Source organism: Coregonus lavaretus (assembly GCF_964263955.1).
Source record: "Coregonus lavaretus genome assembly, contig: HAP1_SCAFFOLD_546, whole genome shotgun sequence".
Classification (NCBI taxonomy): Eukaryota; Metazoa; Chordata; class Actinopteri; order Salmoniformes; family Salmonidae; genus Coregonus; species Coregonus lavaretus.
The window spans coordinates 135,001-147,864 of record NW_028164153.1 but is presented as its reverse complement, the minus strand read 5'-3'; the positions used below and the strand labels follow the sequence as shown (position 1 = coordinate 147,864).

Sequence of the window (12,864 nt, the reverse complement as noted above, 5' to 3'; positions counted from 1 at the left end):
TCACCAACCCTCGGGCACAGGGAATAAGACAACATCCACAAAGAACAAGCATACCCATAGACCCGATTGCCGCGCCTAAAATAGTTACAACAATAGTTTTTTATTTACCAAACATTTGATCAAACCATCCAGTCATTGATGTATTCACCCCCCAGTTCTCAGCCCATTCTTTACTTAATGCAGTGAGACATGCCAGTGCTCTAGTTACTGTACCATCAGGGGCTGTATTGTCGGGGATAAACGTACAACAATGACCTCCCACCATCTTGCAAATACGCCCTTCTCTGCTAAAAGCATTTTGAGAACCAAACTATTCTGCAGGTCATGAGTGAGGTGGCGGATAGTTGGCCTGAGATTCTCTTCACTGCATCCCTTGTCTAATTAACAAACCTTTGTAGATGTAATTAATCCAGTCAACATTTTAATCAATTGTAACCCACCAGAAAAATGTTGTTGTAAACCCTTCTCCAATTTGATCTGCGATTCGCATTACTTTGGTGTCTATCACATTGATAATCTCCGGGGGTCATGGTGAATTGGGGTGCCTTAGTATTATCCTTTTTAAGAGTGGTTATTTTAATATCAGAACAATTAGGTGAGGTTTGGTTTGATCCCAAATCTATCACACAAGAGAACATGGTCTGAGGCATAGGTGCAGTTACAAGGGTTGGCCTACCTGTTGAACAGGCATAACAATTAGTTTGACCCAACGCCCTAGCTGTGTAGTTCATCCACCTTACCCAGAAGTTCTCATTTGAAATTCCTTCTACTTCTCCTTGGTTCATTTCCTGCAAGAGGAAATATTCTACCCCTGGTGGTTTAGTGCTATTTAGGATTCCTTCTGAGGGCCTTCCAAGGGGTATTAGACTAGTTTTTTGGTACCTCTGGTGATAACATTGGATCTACCTGCTGATCTGTCTCGGAGGTGGAAGATTCATTTTTCTCCTGAAAAATGAACCTCAAACATATATCTGCCCCGAAATCGTCAACACAGGCCCAATAGTTACTTGCTATGTCATCTTGCATAATTGACTTTACCGTTATCACCAGTTCCGTTTTACATTTATCATGGGTTTGTTTAATTCCCCATCGGTGTGCTGCGTCCATTCCATTCTCATAGTATGTTCCAAGGTATGTTTAAACACCCTTGCCCAAGGACATGAGCATTCCCCAGTACAAATGTATTTACCATACCTTCTAGGACCTAACTTTCTTGTACACGCCCCCTTCTTACCAAAGCCCCCAAAACCTTACTTAAAAATCATACAAAGTCTCCAGACCTGAACCCAATAGAAAATCTTTGGAGGGAGCTGAAAGTCCGTATTGCCCAGCGACAGCCCCGAAACCTGAAGGATCTGGAGAAGTTCTGTATGGAGGAGTGGGCCAAAATCCCTGCTGCAGTGTGTGCAAACCTGATCAAGACCTACAGGAAACGTAGGATATCTTTAATTGCAAACAAAGGTTTCTGTACCAAATATTAAGTTCTGCTTTTCTGGTGTATCAAATACTTATGTCATGCAATAAAATGCCAATTAATTACTTAAAAATCATACAATGTGATTTTCTGGATTTTTGTTTTAGATTTCGTCTCTCACAGTTGAAGTGTACATATGATAAAAATTACAGACCTCTACATGCTTTGTAAGTAGGAAAACCTGCAAAATCGGCAGTGTATCAAATACTTGTTCTCCCCACTGTAGGTAACAGTCCTTTCTAATTAGGCTACAAATAACACCAAACACATGCCGTAGTTGACCAGCATATATTGAATTTATCTCCATAGTATTAATATCCAATATAGTGATTGACGTTTCTTAATGGAAACCCTAAATTGGCTTTGTACAATATTATATTAATTATGTCTCACCCATGACGTATGTCTACGTTTGGGTGAGCAAGTTAATATATAATTATTATTCCAATTATTATTTTATGACGTCTCTAGCCTCTCATTCAAGATGGAAAATCCCCATCATCAAATATACTCCCAGCAGAACTTAAAAAAACAAAACAGACTGTGATTTCCAGGACACTGCCCCTTTGTTTCTGGCCTCACTATCTCCCAGAGAGTTGGCCCTCCCTTAAGTTCTCTCCCAATCTGCTCTTGGTAAACTGCAAACCTTTTATTGCTTCTGGTTTCATAGGGTATTGCTTCTGATATGGCCTATGATTAGATTTGGGTATCACCTGTACTGGAATTACCCCTTTTATTAATCCTACGTCTGCTGGACCCCGGGACCACAAATGCTCTGGAACTTCTTTTAAGTCTGACTCCTGTTGTTCTGTCAACAGGTATTCCTCTCCTCAGTATCTGCTATTCTCATCTAAATGTACTATCTGTGGATGGGCTGTGTTGATCTCCACTCACAATATTGACCCAATCAGTGATCCTCTTTCCCTTGGATACCCACTGGCCCATGTCTTTCTAGTCCTCTGCTGGCTCCTTTGCTAGGGACACATGTGGGCTCCATCTTTCCACTGCTGCGTGGGTGTTGTCATAGTGAAACCATTTCAAGGCTATAGTCCTTTCTGTGGTTTTAAATAATGCTTCCTCATAGATTGCATCTGGACCTGGGTGTTGGTTATACCAGAGAGTACAGTGTAGGTCATCGGGGGACATTTTAGTGGGGCCTGGTACTACATCATCAGCAAGTTCCATCAAGGTTCGGGGAATATCAGTTATTCCCCCCCTTAACAAATCTTGACTATACCAATAACATGGCTCCCCTTCCCCACAGACCACCATATTGTCTCTGACTATGTGTACTTTCATTCCCCTCTCAGTGGAAATGACGGCCACATTCAATTTAGTCATTACATCACATCCAAGTAAATTTACCGGACACAGCTTAGATATCAGGATGGGTATGGTTGCCTCTCCTCCTGATTGGTCATGTTTTAGGGTTATTGGTGCTGATAACCTTTCAATAAATTGATGACCAGAGGCAGATGATTTTCTCCCCATCAATCCTGACTCCATCTGTTGCACAGATTGCTGTCCTGCAGGCTCCCGTATCACAAAGGAATTTAATTTTCTTACCCATTACTGTCAATGTCAAAAAAGGTTTCTGTTCCTGTTGAAGTGCTAAGTCAATAGTAGCCAATTCAAACACCTCACAATTTGGATCAATGGGTTCCGTAGTCTCCCCCTCACTAGAGTCTACTCTTTCTCCCTCAAGGACTAGTCAAGCCTTATCTTCCTCTTCCTCACGCTCAAAGCTGGGAAATAGACGTCTGTTAGGCTTCTCTCTTTTTTCTTTCTTTCCTTTTCCTTTGGGTTTGCATTGAAAGGATTTATGGCCTGTCTTACCATAGTATCTGCATGGGGCCTCACACTCTCTGGCGAAATGCCCTCCTTTGTTACAGTTAAAGCACCGACCTTCCCCGCTTTAGCCTTCACTTTTCCCTGTGTTTCTGCCTTTACATGCTATTTCCCCAAGAGTGACCATTAGGTACTCTGCTCCTTTCTGCTCTTTCTTGGCTCTGTCCTGTCTGTTATTCTGCTCATGATGAATTGCATATCGTTTAACCTCAGCTAGCGATGCCACCCACCAGAGTCCTTTTAATGGTTCTGCTTATCTCTGGTCTCATTCCACTGAGGAATGCTACCTTTAATTGCTGATGGTAGGGCGTATCATTCCCCTGTCTCTGGTCTGGCTCGGTATGCCACTGTTTGGTGGTAGGGCGTATAATTCCCCTGTCTCTGGTCTGGTTCGGTATGCCACTGTTTGGTGGTAGGGCGTATCATTCCCCTGTCTCTGGTCTGGTTCGGTATGCCACTGTTTGGTGGTAGGGCGTATCATTCCCCTGTCTCTGGTCTGGCTCGGGTGCGCCACTGTTTGGTGGTAGGGCGTATCATTCCCCTGTCTCTGGTCTGGTTCGGTGTGCCACTGTTTGGTGGTAGGGCGTATCATTCCCCTGTCTCTGGTCTGGTTCGGTATGCCACTGTTTGATGGTAGGGCGTATAATTCCCCTGTCTCTGGTCTGGTTCGGTATGCCACTGTTTGGTGGTAGGGCGTATAATTCCCCTGTCTCTGGTCTGGTTCGGTATGCCACTGTTTGGTGGTAGGGCGTATAATTCCCCTGTCTCTGGTCTGGTTCGGTATGCCACTGTTTGGTGGTAGGGCGTATAATTCCCCTGTCTCTGGTCTGGTTCGGTATGCCACTGTTTGGTGGTAGGGTGTATCATTCCCCTGTCTCTGGTCTGGTTCGGTGTGCCACTGTTTGGTGGTAGGGCGTATCATTCCCCTGTCTCTGGTCTGGTTCGGTATGCCACTGTTTGGTGGTAGGGCGTATAATTCCCCTGTCTCTGGTCTGGTTCGGTGTGCCACTGTTTGGTGGTAGGGCGTATCATTCCCCTGTCTCTGGTCTGGCTCGGTATGCCACTGTTTGGTGGTAGGGTGTATAATTCCCCTGTCTCTGGTCTGGTTCGGTATGCCACTGTTTGGTGGTAGGGCGTATCATTCCCCTGTCTCTGGTCTGGCTCGGGTATGCCACTGTTTGGTGGTAGGGCGTATCATTCCCCTGTCTCTGGTCTGGCTCGGGTATGCCACTGTTTGGTGGTAGGGCGTATCATTCCCCTGTCTCTGGTCTGGTTCGGGTATGCCACTGTTTGGTGGTAGGGTGTATCATTCCCCTGTCTCTGGTCTGGTTCGGTGTGCCACTGTTTGGTGGTAGGGCGTATCATTCCCCTGTCTCTGGTCTGGTTCGGTATGCCACTGTTTGGTGGTAGGGCGTATCATTCCCCTGTCTCTGGTCTGGTTCGGTATGCCACTGTTTGGTGGTAGGGCGTATAATTCCCCTGTCTCTGGTCTGGTTCGGTATGCCACTGTTTGGTGGTAGGGCGTATCATTCCCCTGTCTCTGGTCTGGTTCGGTGTGCCACTGTTTGGTGGTAGGGCGTATAATTCCCCTGTCTCTGGTCTGGCTCGGGTATGCCACTGTTTGGTGGTAGGGCGTATCATTCCCCTGTCTCTGGTCTGGTTCGGTATGCCACTGTTTGGTGGTAGGGCGTATAATTCCCCTGTCTCTGGTCTGGTTCGGTATGCCACTGTTTGCGTTAAACACATATTTATCCCTCTCTAAGTACTAGCTGACAGTCTCACTATCCTCTTGTTTACACTCATGTGCTTTAGAGAAGTCTGCATGACGATGGTAATGTTCTCTGAGGCTATTAGACAATTCAGTTATTTTCCCAACATACTCTCCGTGATCGGCCCATGGCAAAGTGCCCTCTGGGCATCCCCTGAAACCCACTGCCCTCTAACGGCAGCCCAAACCTTACTATTCCTGTTTTGGGGTGGGTCATTCCTTCTACCGCTCTGGCCACGTCCTCTGTGTTCTTGGCGTGTCTGCTAAATGGCATATTATTATTATTATTATTATTATTATTATTATTACTGTATACATCTAAGGTTGCTGGGGCCCCTTTCATTCCCAGCCAATAGATTAGGTAAGGCTATCAGTGGGTACTGGCCCCCTCCTACTCTCTCTCTCTCTCTCTCACTGCTTCTTTCTCCTTTACACACCTTATGTATCTGTTTAAGCATGGATTCGAGTTTATCTGCGTCTAGACGTCCCTCAAAACCATACCTCTCCCTCCACCTGGTTACATCATGGAGATTTCTTCTATCCCTGGATTCCATAAATCTCTCATCTCCGGTTGCCCCCGGGACCTCCTTGGAGGGTTTGCTTCCCATATTGGCAGGACTCTTTGATCGTCCTATACCCAAAACATTGAAAAATTACTTTATGGCTTTTACCAAATTCCTGAATCTCACCTTTATTTGAATTTAGATTACTTCCAACTCTCTAATAATTGTTTTTGTCACTTTAACTGAGTTGTTAGGTATTAAATAATTTTACAATTTAGCTTTTAATGATTTATTCAATCTTTAATTAATTTCTTATGTTTCTTCCTCAAAATAGTCAATTATAATTACTTACTTCCTCACACAACCTATTTTGGTCCCTGTTTTTGGAATTTATTCTTAGATGTGACTTTTGAGCAAATATTAAGTCTCACGCAAGATTAAGATTATTATTATACCGGCAACTTGGAGTTTGTACTAAGACAAATTACGGCTCCAGTTTCATGGAATGGATAGAGTTACTGCTAACCTACAGTTATTTGTGACGTATAATATTCTATTTCTCACACATGCTATTTTAATTCCTCCTGGTGTACTTTTGACAACCCTCTTTCATATTGTCTCAACACAAGGCTAGTTTATGTTCGGTAATGGCCTCTCTACCCGGAGTCTATTTTGGACCCCCCCTTACCCCCCCCCCCCCCCCCCCCCACCCGTCTTCTAAAAACGGGCTGCCGGGATGTCGATCCCTATTGTGGATTATTGACGGAACCTCACTACAGCAAATTTTAACTCCATAAATCCTTACTGCAGGTTACAGTTCAATTCCCCCAAAATCCAATGAATAAAGACTACTGACCTTATTCTTGTAGCTGGGACTCAATTTGGTTGGATCTCGTCACCGTTCCTGTCGTGAACCAGTTCACCGCCGGCCTGGATTAACCCTCAATTTTAGAGGTCAGGACTTTATCCCACAGATTCTAGATCCGCCCGTGCACGGTTTCGGGGTTCCCTGGGACAACAGACAACGGGTGTTGAGATCCGGCTCGAAGGACCAAGCTGTTACGTGAATTTCTATCCCAATGTTTAAAAAATGAACTTATTACTCAGTCTGTATCCCAGAGGTTGGAAATCTCTAATAATCAGACCAAGCAGCCCAGCATACAATCATCAGGCTTTATTCATTGAGAACGTTCTAAAACAAAATGGCCGTACAATCTTTTTATATGCACACGTCAGAGAAAAATAAAATCCCTCCCCTCTTTTTAGGCAGGCTGTAGTTTTCCACTGGAAAACTGCTCTCCTGACCATCATGTCACACACACACACACACACACACACACACACACACACACACACACACACACACACACACACACACACACACACACAAGCCTAACAGTTTCTCTACTCCCTAAATTCCTCAGTTATCAGTTGCCTGTAGACAGTTCTCCTTGTCCTTTGTTGTCTGGCCTAACTCTTACTCACATTGCTAAATAGTAACACAATGTCATCATCTTTACTGGTCCTACACTCACACATTCTAACACATTTCACACAGTTTCAGGGTTTAATAATTAGTCATTAATAATTAATCAATCAAAATGTGTAACTACTTCATATATATTTTAGCTATGACTGGTTTCATGTGTTCATCCATGTCTGAATCAGCTGTTACTGTCCTTGTTGCAGTTTCTATCCATGGTGGCCTGAACACTCAAAGCGGATCAAGTTCCTGGTGGATCTCCTGTCGCAAGCAGCAGAGTGGGAGGAGCAGACAGGAGAGAAGACACTGAAGCTGGTATCATCAGTGTGGACTTACAGCACCTTTCCTTTTCTCTATGGAGACAATTCTAAACAGAGTGATTTCCTGCTGGATCTGTACTCACATGTGAAGGACTATGAGACTCAAACAGGCAGGAGTGTCCTTCCAGCATTACAGCCAGTTTACCAGTCAGCTCCTGCAGTCTGGTCCATAGACCTCTCAAAGAGAAAGGCCTCCCTCCTCCTAGAAGTGCTGAAACTCCAACCAGAGAAGAAACCAGTAGAGCTGAAGGACTGGTCAGATGAAGAGAGTGAAGTGAGGAGTTTCCTTCAGTGTCTGCCCTACATCTCACAGCTGGGGTGAGTCTGAACATGTGTGGTGGTTAGTGATTATGTGATGCTAGTGATTATTGTCTTGTAGAAACATTGTAATATAAAACTTAAAGTGTTTGTGAATCTGGTAACATTTATCCCCTGATTTCCTGACATAACAAATGTTGCATTACTAAATGTCACACATACATCATGTGAATGTCTCTAAAATTATATACTTTTACATATAATCAAAGCACATTATGTAAATGTATAACTACTTCATATATCTTTAGCTATGACTGGTTTCATGTGTTCATCCATGTCTGAATCAGCTGTTACTGTCCTTGTTGCAGTTTCTATCCATGGTGGCCTGAACACTCAAAGCGGATCAAGTTCCTGGTGGATCTCCTGTCGCAAGCAGCAGAGTGGGAGGAGCAGACAGGAGAGAAGACACTGAAGCTGGTATCATCAGTGTGGACTTACAGCACATTTCCTTTTCTCAGTGGAGACAATTCTGAACAGAGTGATTTCCTGCTGGATCTGTACTCACATGTGAAGGACTATGAGACTCAAACAGGCAGGAGTGTCCTTCCAGCATTACAGCCAGTTTACCAGTCAGCTCCTGCAGTCTGGTCCATAAACCTCTCAGAGAGAAAGGCCTCCCTCCTCCTAGAAGTGCTGAAACTCCAACCAGAGAAGAAACCAGTAGAGCTGAAGGGCTGGTCAGATGAAGAGAGTGAAGTGAGGAGTTTCCTTCAGTGTCTGCCCTACATCTCACAGCTGAGGTGAGTCTGAACATGTGTGGTGGTTAGTGATTATGTGATGCTAGTGATTATTGTCTTGTAGAAACATTGTAATATAAAACTTAAAGTGTTTGTGAATCTGGTAACATTTATCCCCTGATTTCCTGACATAACAAATGTTGCATTACTAAATGTCACACATACATCATGTGAATGTCTCTAAAATTATATACTTTTACATATAATCAAAGCACATTATGTAAATGTATAACTACTTCATATATCTTTAGCTATGACTGGTTTCATGTGTTCATCCATGTCTGAATCAGCTGTTACTGTCCTTGTTGCAGTTTCCATCCATGGAGGTCTGATCACTCAAAGCAGATCAAGTTCCTGGTGGATCTCCTGTCTCAAGCAGCAGAGTGGGAGGAGCAGACAGGAGAGAAGACACTGAAGCTGGTATCATCAATGTGGACTTACAGCACCTTTCCTTTTCTCAGTGGAGACAATTCTAAACAGAGTGATTTCCTGTTGGATCTGTACTCACATGTGAAGGTCTATGAGACTCAAACAGGCAGGAGTGTCCTTCCAGCATTACAGCCAGTTTACCAGTCAGCTCCTGCAGTCTGGTCCATAGACCTCTCAGAGAGAAAGGCCTCCCTCCTCCTAGAAGTGCTGAAACTCCAACCAGAGAAGAAACCAGTAGAGCTGAATGGCTGGTCAGATGAAGAGAGTGAAGTGAGGAGTTTCCTTCAGTGTCTACCCTACATCTCACAGCTGAGGTGAGTCTGAACATGTGTGGTGGTTAGTGATTATGTGATGCTAGTGATTATTGTCTTGTAGAAACATTGTAATATACAACTTCAAGTGTTGGTGAATCTGGTAACATTTATACTCAGATTTCCTGACATAACAAATGTTGCATTACTAAATGTCACACATACATCATGTGAATGTCTCTAAAATTATATACTTTTACATATAATCAAAGCACATTATGTAAATTTATAGCTACTTCATATATCTTTAGCTATGACTGGTTTCATGTGTTCATCCATGTCTGATTCAGCTGTTACTGTCCTTGTTGCAGTTTCTGTCCATGTAGGTCTGATCCCTTAAAGCGGATCAAGTTCCTGGTGGATCTCCTGTCTCAAGCAGCAGAGTGGGAGGAGCAGACAGGAGAGAAGACACTGAAGCTGGTATCATCAGTGTGGACTTACAGCACATTTCCTTTTCTCAGTGGAGACAATTCTGAACAGAGTGATTTCCTGCTGGATCTGTACTCACATGTGAAGGACTATGAGACTCAAACACGCAGGAGTGTCCTTCCAGCATTACAGCCAGTTTACCAGTCAGCTCCTGCAGTCTGGTCCATAGACCTCTCAGAGAGAAAGGCCTCCCTCCTCCTAGAAGTGCTGAAACTCCAACCAGAGAAGAAACCAGTAGAGCTGAAGGGCTGGTCAGATGAAGAGAGTGAAGTGAGGAGTTTCCTTCAGTGTCTGCCCTACATCTCACAGCTGAGGTGAGTGTTTTTTTCCCAGAGATGTGTCATATTGTACCAGCTATTTATCTTGTTAATAAGACATCTGTTTATCCAAATCACTCCATTAGTCTTTATTTGCCATTCTGCCATGTAAACATTATTATTTGTCTGTGGGTGATTCCTCTGCACGACTTAACCAGAGAATCTAGGATAACATGTAGTAACAATGTTTCTCTGTCTTCTCATTCAGGTTGTTTGTTGGTTATGATGAAGAGGCCTGGCCAGTTCTGTCTAAACTCAGTGTTGCTGCAGCTGAGTATGATACAGAGACAGGAGACAATATCGTAAAGACATTATCCTCCATGTGCAGATACACATATGATGATTATTATGATGATGATGATGGTTATGATCCATTTAGAGAGAGTGATTTCCTGTTGGATCTGTACTCACATGTGAAGGACTATGAGACTCAAACAGGCAGGAGTGTCCTTCCAGCATTACAGCCAGTTTACCAGTCAGCTCCTGCAGTCTGGTCCATAGACCTCTCAGAGAGAAAGGCCTCCCTCCTCCTAGAAGTGCTGAAACTCCAACCAGAGAATAAACCAGTAAAGCTGGAGGTCTGGTCAGATGAAGAGAGTGAAGTGAGGAGTTTCCTTCAGTGTCTGCCCTACATCTCACAGCTGGGGTGAGTCTGAACATGTGTGGTGGTTAGTGATTATGTGATGCTAGTGATTATTGTCTTGTAGAAACATTGTAATATACAACTTCAAGTGTTGGTGAATCTGGTAACATTTATACTCAGATTTCCTGACATAACAAATGTTGCATTACTAAATGTCACACAGATAATGTGAATTTTTCTACATTTTGTGATGCTAGACATTTGTCTTTTAGAAATCTTGTGAATTTTATGTTTGAGACGTTTTGTAACATGAAACCTGAAAGTTTATACTCAGAATACCTAATATACAAAACCAAATGTCCTGCATATTATGGAACTTTCTCTGTGACATGGTATTACGTGTCCATATGACAGGCATATATTCATGCACAGTGAGGTCAAAGTATTGGGACATTGACACATTTTGTTTTGGCACATTTATTTTGGCTCTGTGCTCCAGCACTTTGGATTTTAAATGATTCAACTACAATGAGGTTAAAGTGCAGACTGTCAGCTTTAATTGGAGGGTATCTTCATCCATATCGGGTGAACTGTTTCGAAATTACAGCACTTTTTGTAAAAGTCCCCCCATTTTAGGGTACCAAAAGTATTTGGGCATATTCACTTATGTGTATTAAAGTATTCCATAGTGTAGTATTTGGTCATATATTCCTAGAACGCAATGACTACATCAAGCTTGTGATTCTACAAATGTGTTGGATGCATTTGCTGTTTGTTTTGGTTGTGTTTCAGATTATTTAGTGTCCAATAGAAATGAAAGTTAAATAATGTATTGTGTCATTTTGGAGTCACTTTTATTGTAAATAAGAACAGAATATGTTTCTAAACACTTCTACATTAATGTGGATGCTTCCATGATCTCGGATAATCCTGAATGAATCGTGAATAATGATGAGTGGGAAGGTTACAGAGGCATAAATATTATACCCTCCAAAGACAATGCTAACCCCTCCCTGTTATTGTAATGGTGAGAGGTTAGCATGTCTTGGGGGTATGATATAAAATGCTAACCCCTACCTGTTATTGTAATGGTGAGAGGTTAGCATGTCTTGGGGGTATGATATAAAATGCTAACCCCTACCTGTTAGTGTAATGGTGAGAGGTTAGCATGTCTTGGGGGTATGATATAAAATGCTAACCCCTACCTGTTAGTGTAATGGTGAGAGGTTAGCATGTCTTGGGGGTATGATATAAAATGCTAACCCCTACCTGTTATTGTAATGGTGAGAGGTTAGCATGTCTTGGGGGTATGATATAAAATGCCAACCCCTACCTGTTATTGTAAATTCTTGACAAAAACATTCTAATTGATTCCATTTTAATTCCAGGTTGTAACACAATAAAAAGTATGTAAGGGGATTGAATACTAATGCAAGGCACTGTATGTACAAACATTGCTGTAACTTTAACCTCATAGTCATTGTATCATGTCAAAGTGCTGGAGTACAGAGCCAAAACAACAAAAAATGTGTCATTGTCCCAATACTTTTGGACTGTCTCCTAAATGTCTGATTTCATGTCCCCCCATGTTCTGCTGTTTCAGCTGTGATGATGACAGGTTCTTCCAGAGGGTGTGTGAATCCGTCCCTGTGAGGTCCAGAGAGGAGGACCAGCAGTTGGCCTCTCTCCTCCAGGCCTTGGGCTCCAACCTGTCACTGGGAGGAGAGTTACCCAGGAAAACCTGCAGGTCTGTGGGGAGAGTCCTGGGTCTCTGTGCCTCCAGAGTGGACCTCACTCTTACCCCCAGCAAGATCTCTCTCCAAGGAGCCTTACTTATTGTGAGACATGAGTCAAAGCTACACAAGCTCAGGTATGTTCAGTAAGACAGCTTTTACAGGTCTATTGAATAGTTTATCTTCCTATTGAGCATTTTATCTGACAAGGTTTCTCTGTTTAAAGTGACTTGAGTTTTGTCTTTTCATTCCAGGCTGAATGTGGGCATGGCAGTGAAACTGTCCAGACTGGTTAGGAGGACAGGGAGAGGTGCTACTCCACTGACTGTCCCAGAGCTCTCCCTGGTCCTAAAGAGCAACCAGCCACCAGAGAGAGTGTTATCCAGGGCTCTGAGTAGTGTGGCATCCCTGCTGAGACTCTGGAGGGTTCAGTGTCTGGACCTGACTGACTTATGGATCCAGGGTCACTCTCTCATCACACTGCTGTGTCACCAGGGACCTCTCTCTCTCAGGTCAGTCTGAAGCTGATGTTTTTTAGAAGTAGAAATAGGAACTTCATTCATGTGTTTTTCTTCATATTTCTGACTGCCTTTATGTTCCAACCTCCTAGA

At 43.2% G+C, this 12,864-nt stretch overlaps 1 protein-coding gene across 1 annotated transcript in view; it reads left to right on the top strand.

Annotated features, from left to right (window-relative positions):
* Positions 1-12,106: 12,106 nt before the first annotated feature.
* LOC311117396 (uncharacterized protein) overlaps positions 12,107-12,864 on the top strand; it is a gene marked incomplete at its 5' end in the record, with an annotated part of 46,204 nt that continues 45,446 nt past the window's right edge. Inside the window, 3 exons of the mRNA XM_084192342.1 lie at positions 12,107-12,390; positions 12,508-12,765; position 12,864. The exon at position 12,864 is cut by the window's right edge and continues 245 nt beyond it. Coding sequence (XP_084048468.1) covers positions 12,107-12,390; positions 12,508-12,765; position 12,864 — 543 coding nt within the window. The remainder of the gene's footprint in view (positions 12,391-12,507; positions 12,766-12,863) is intronic.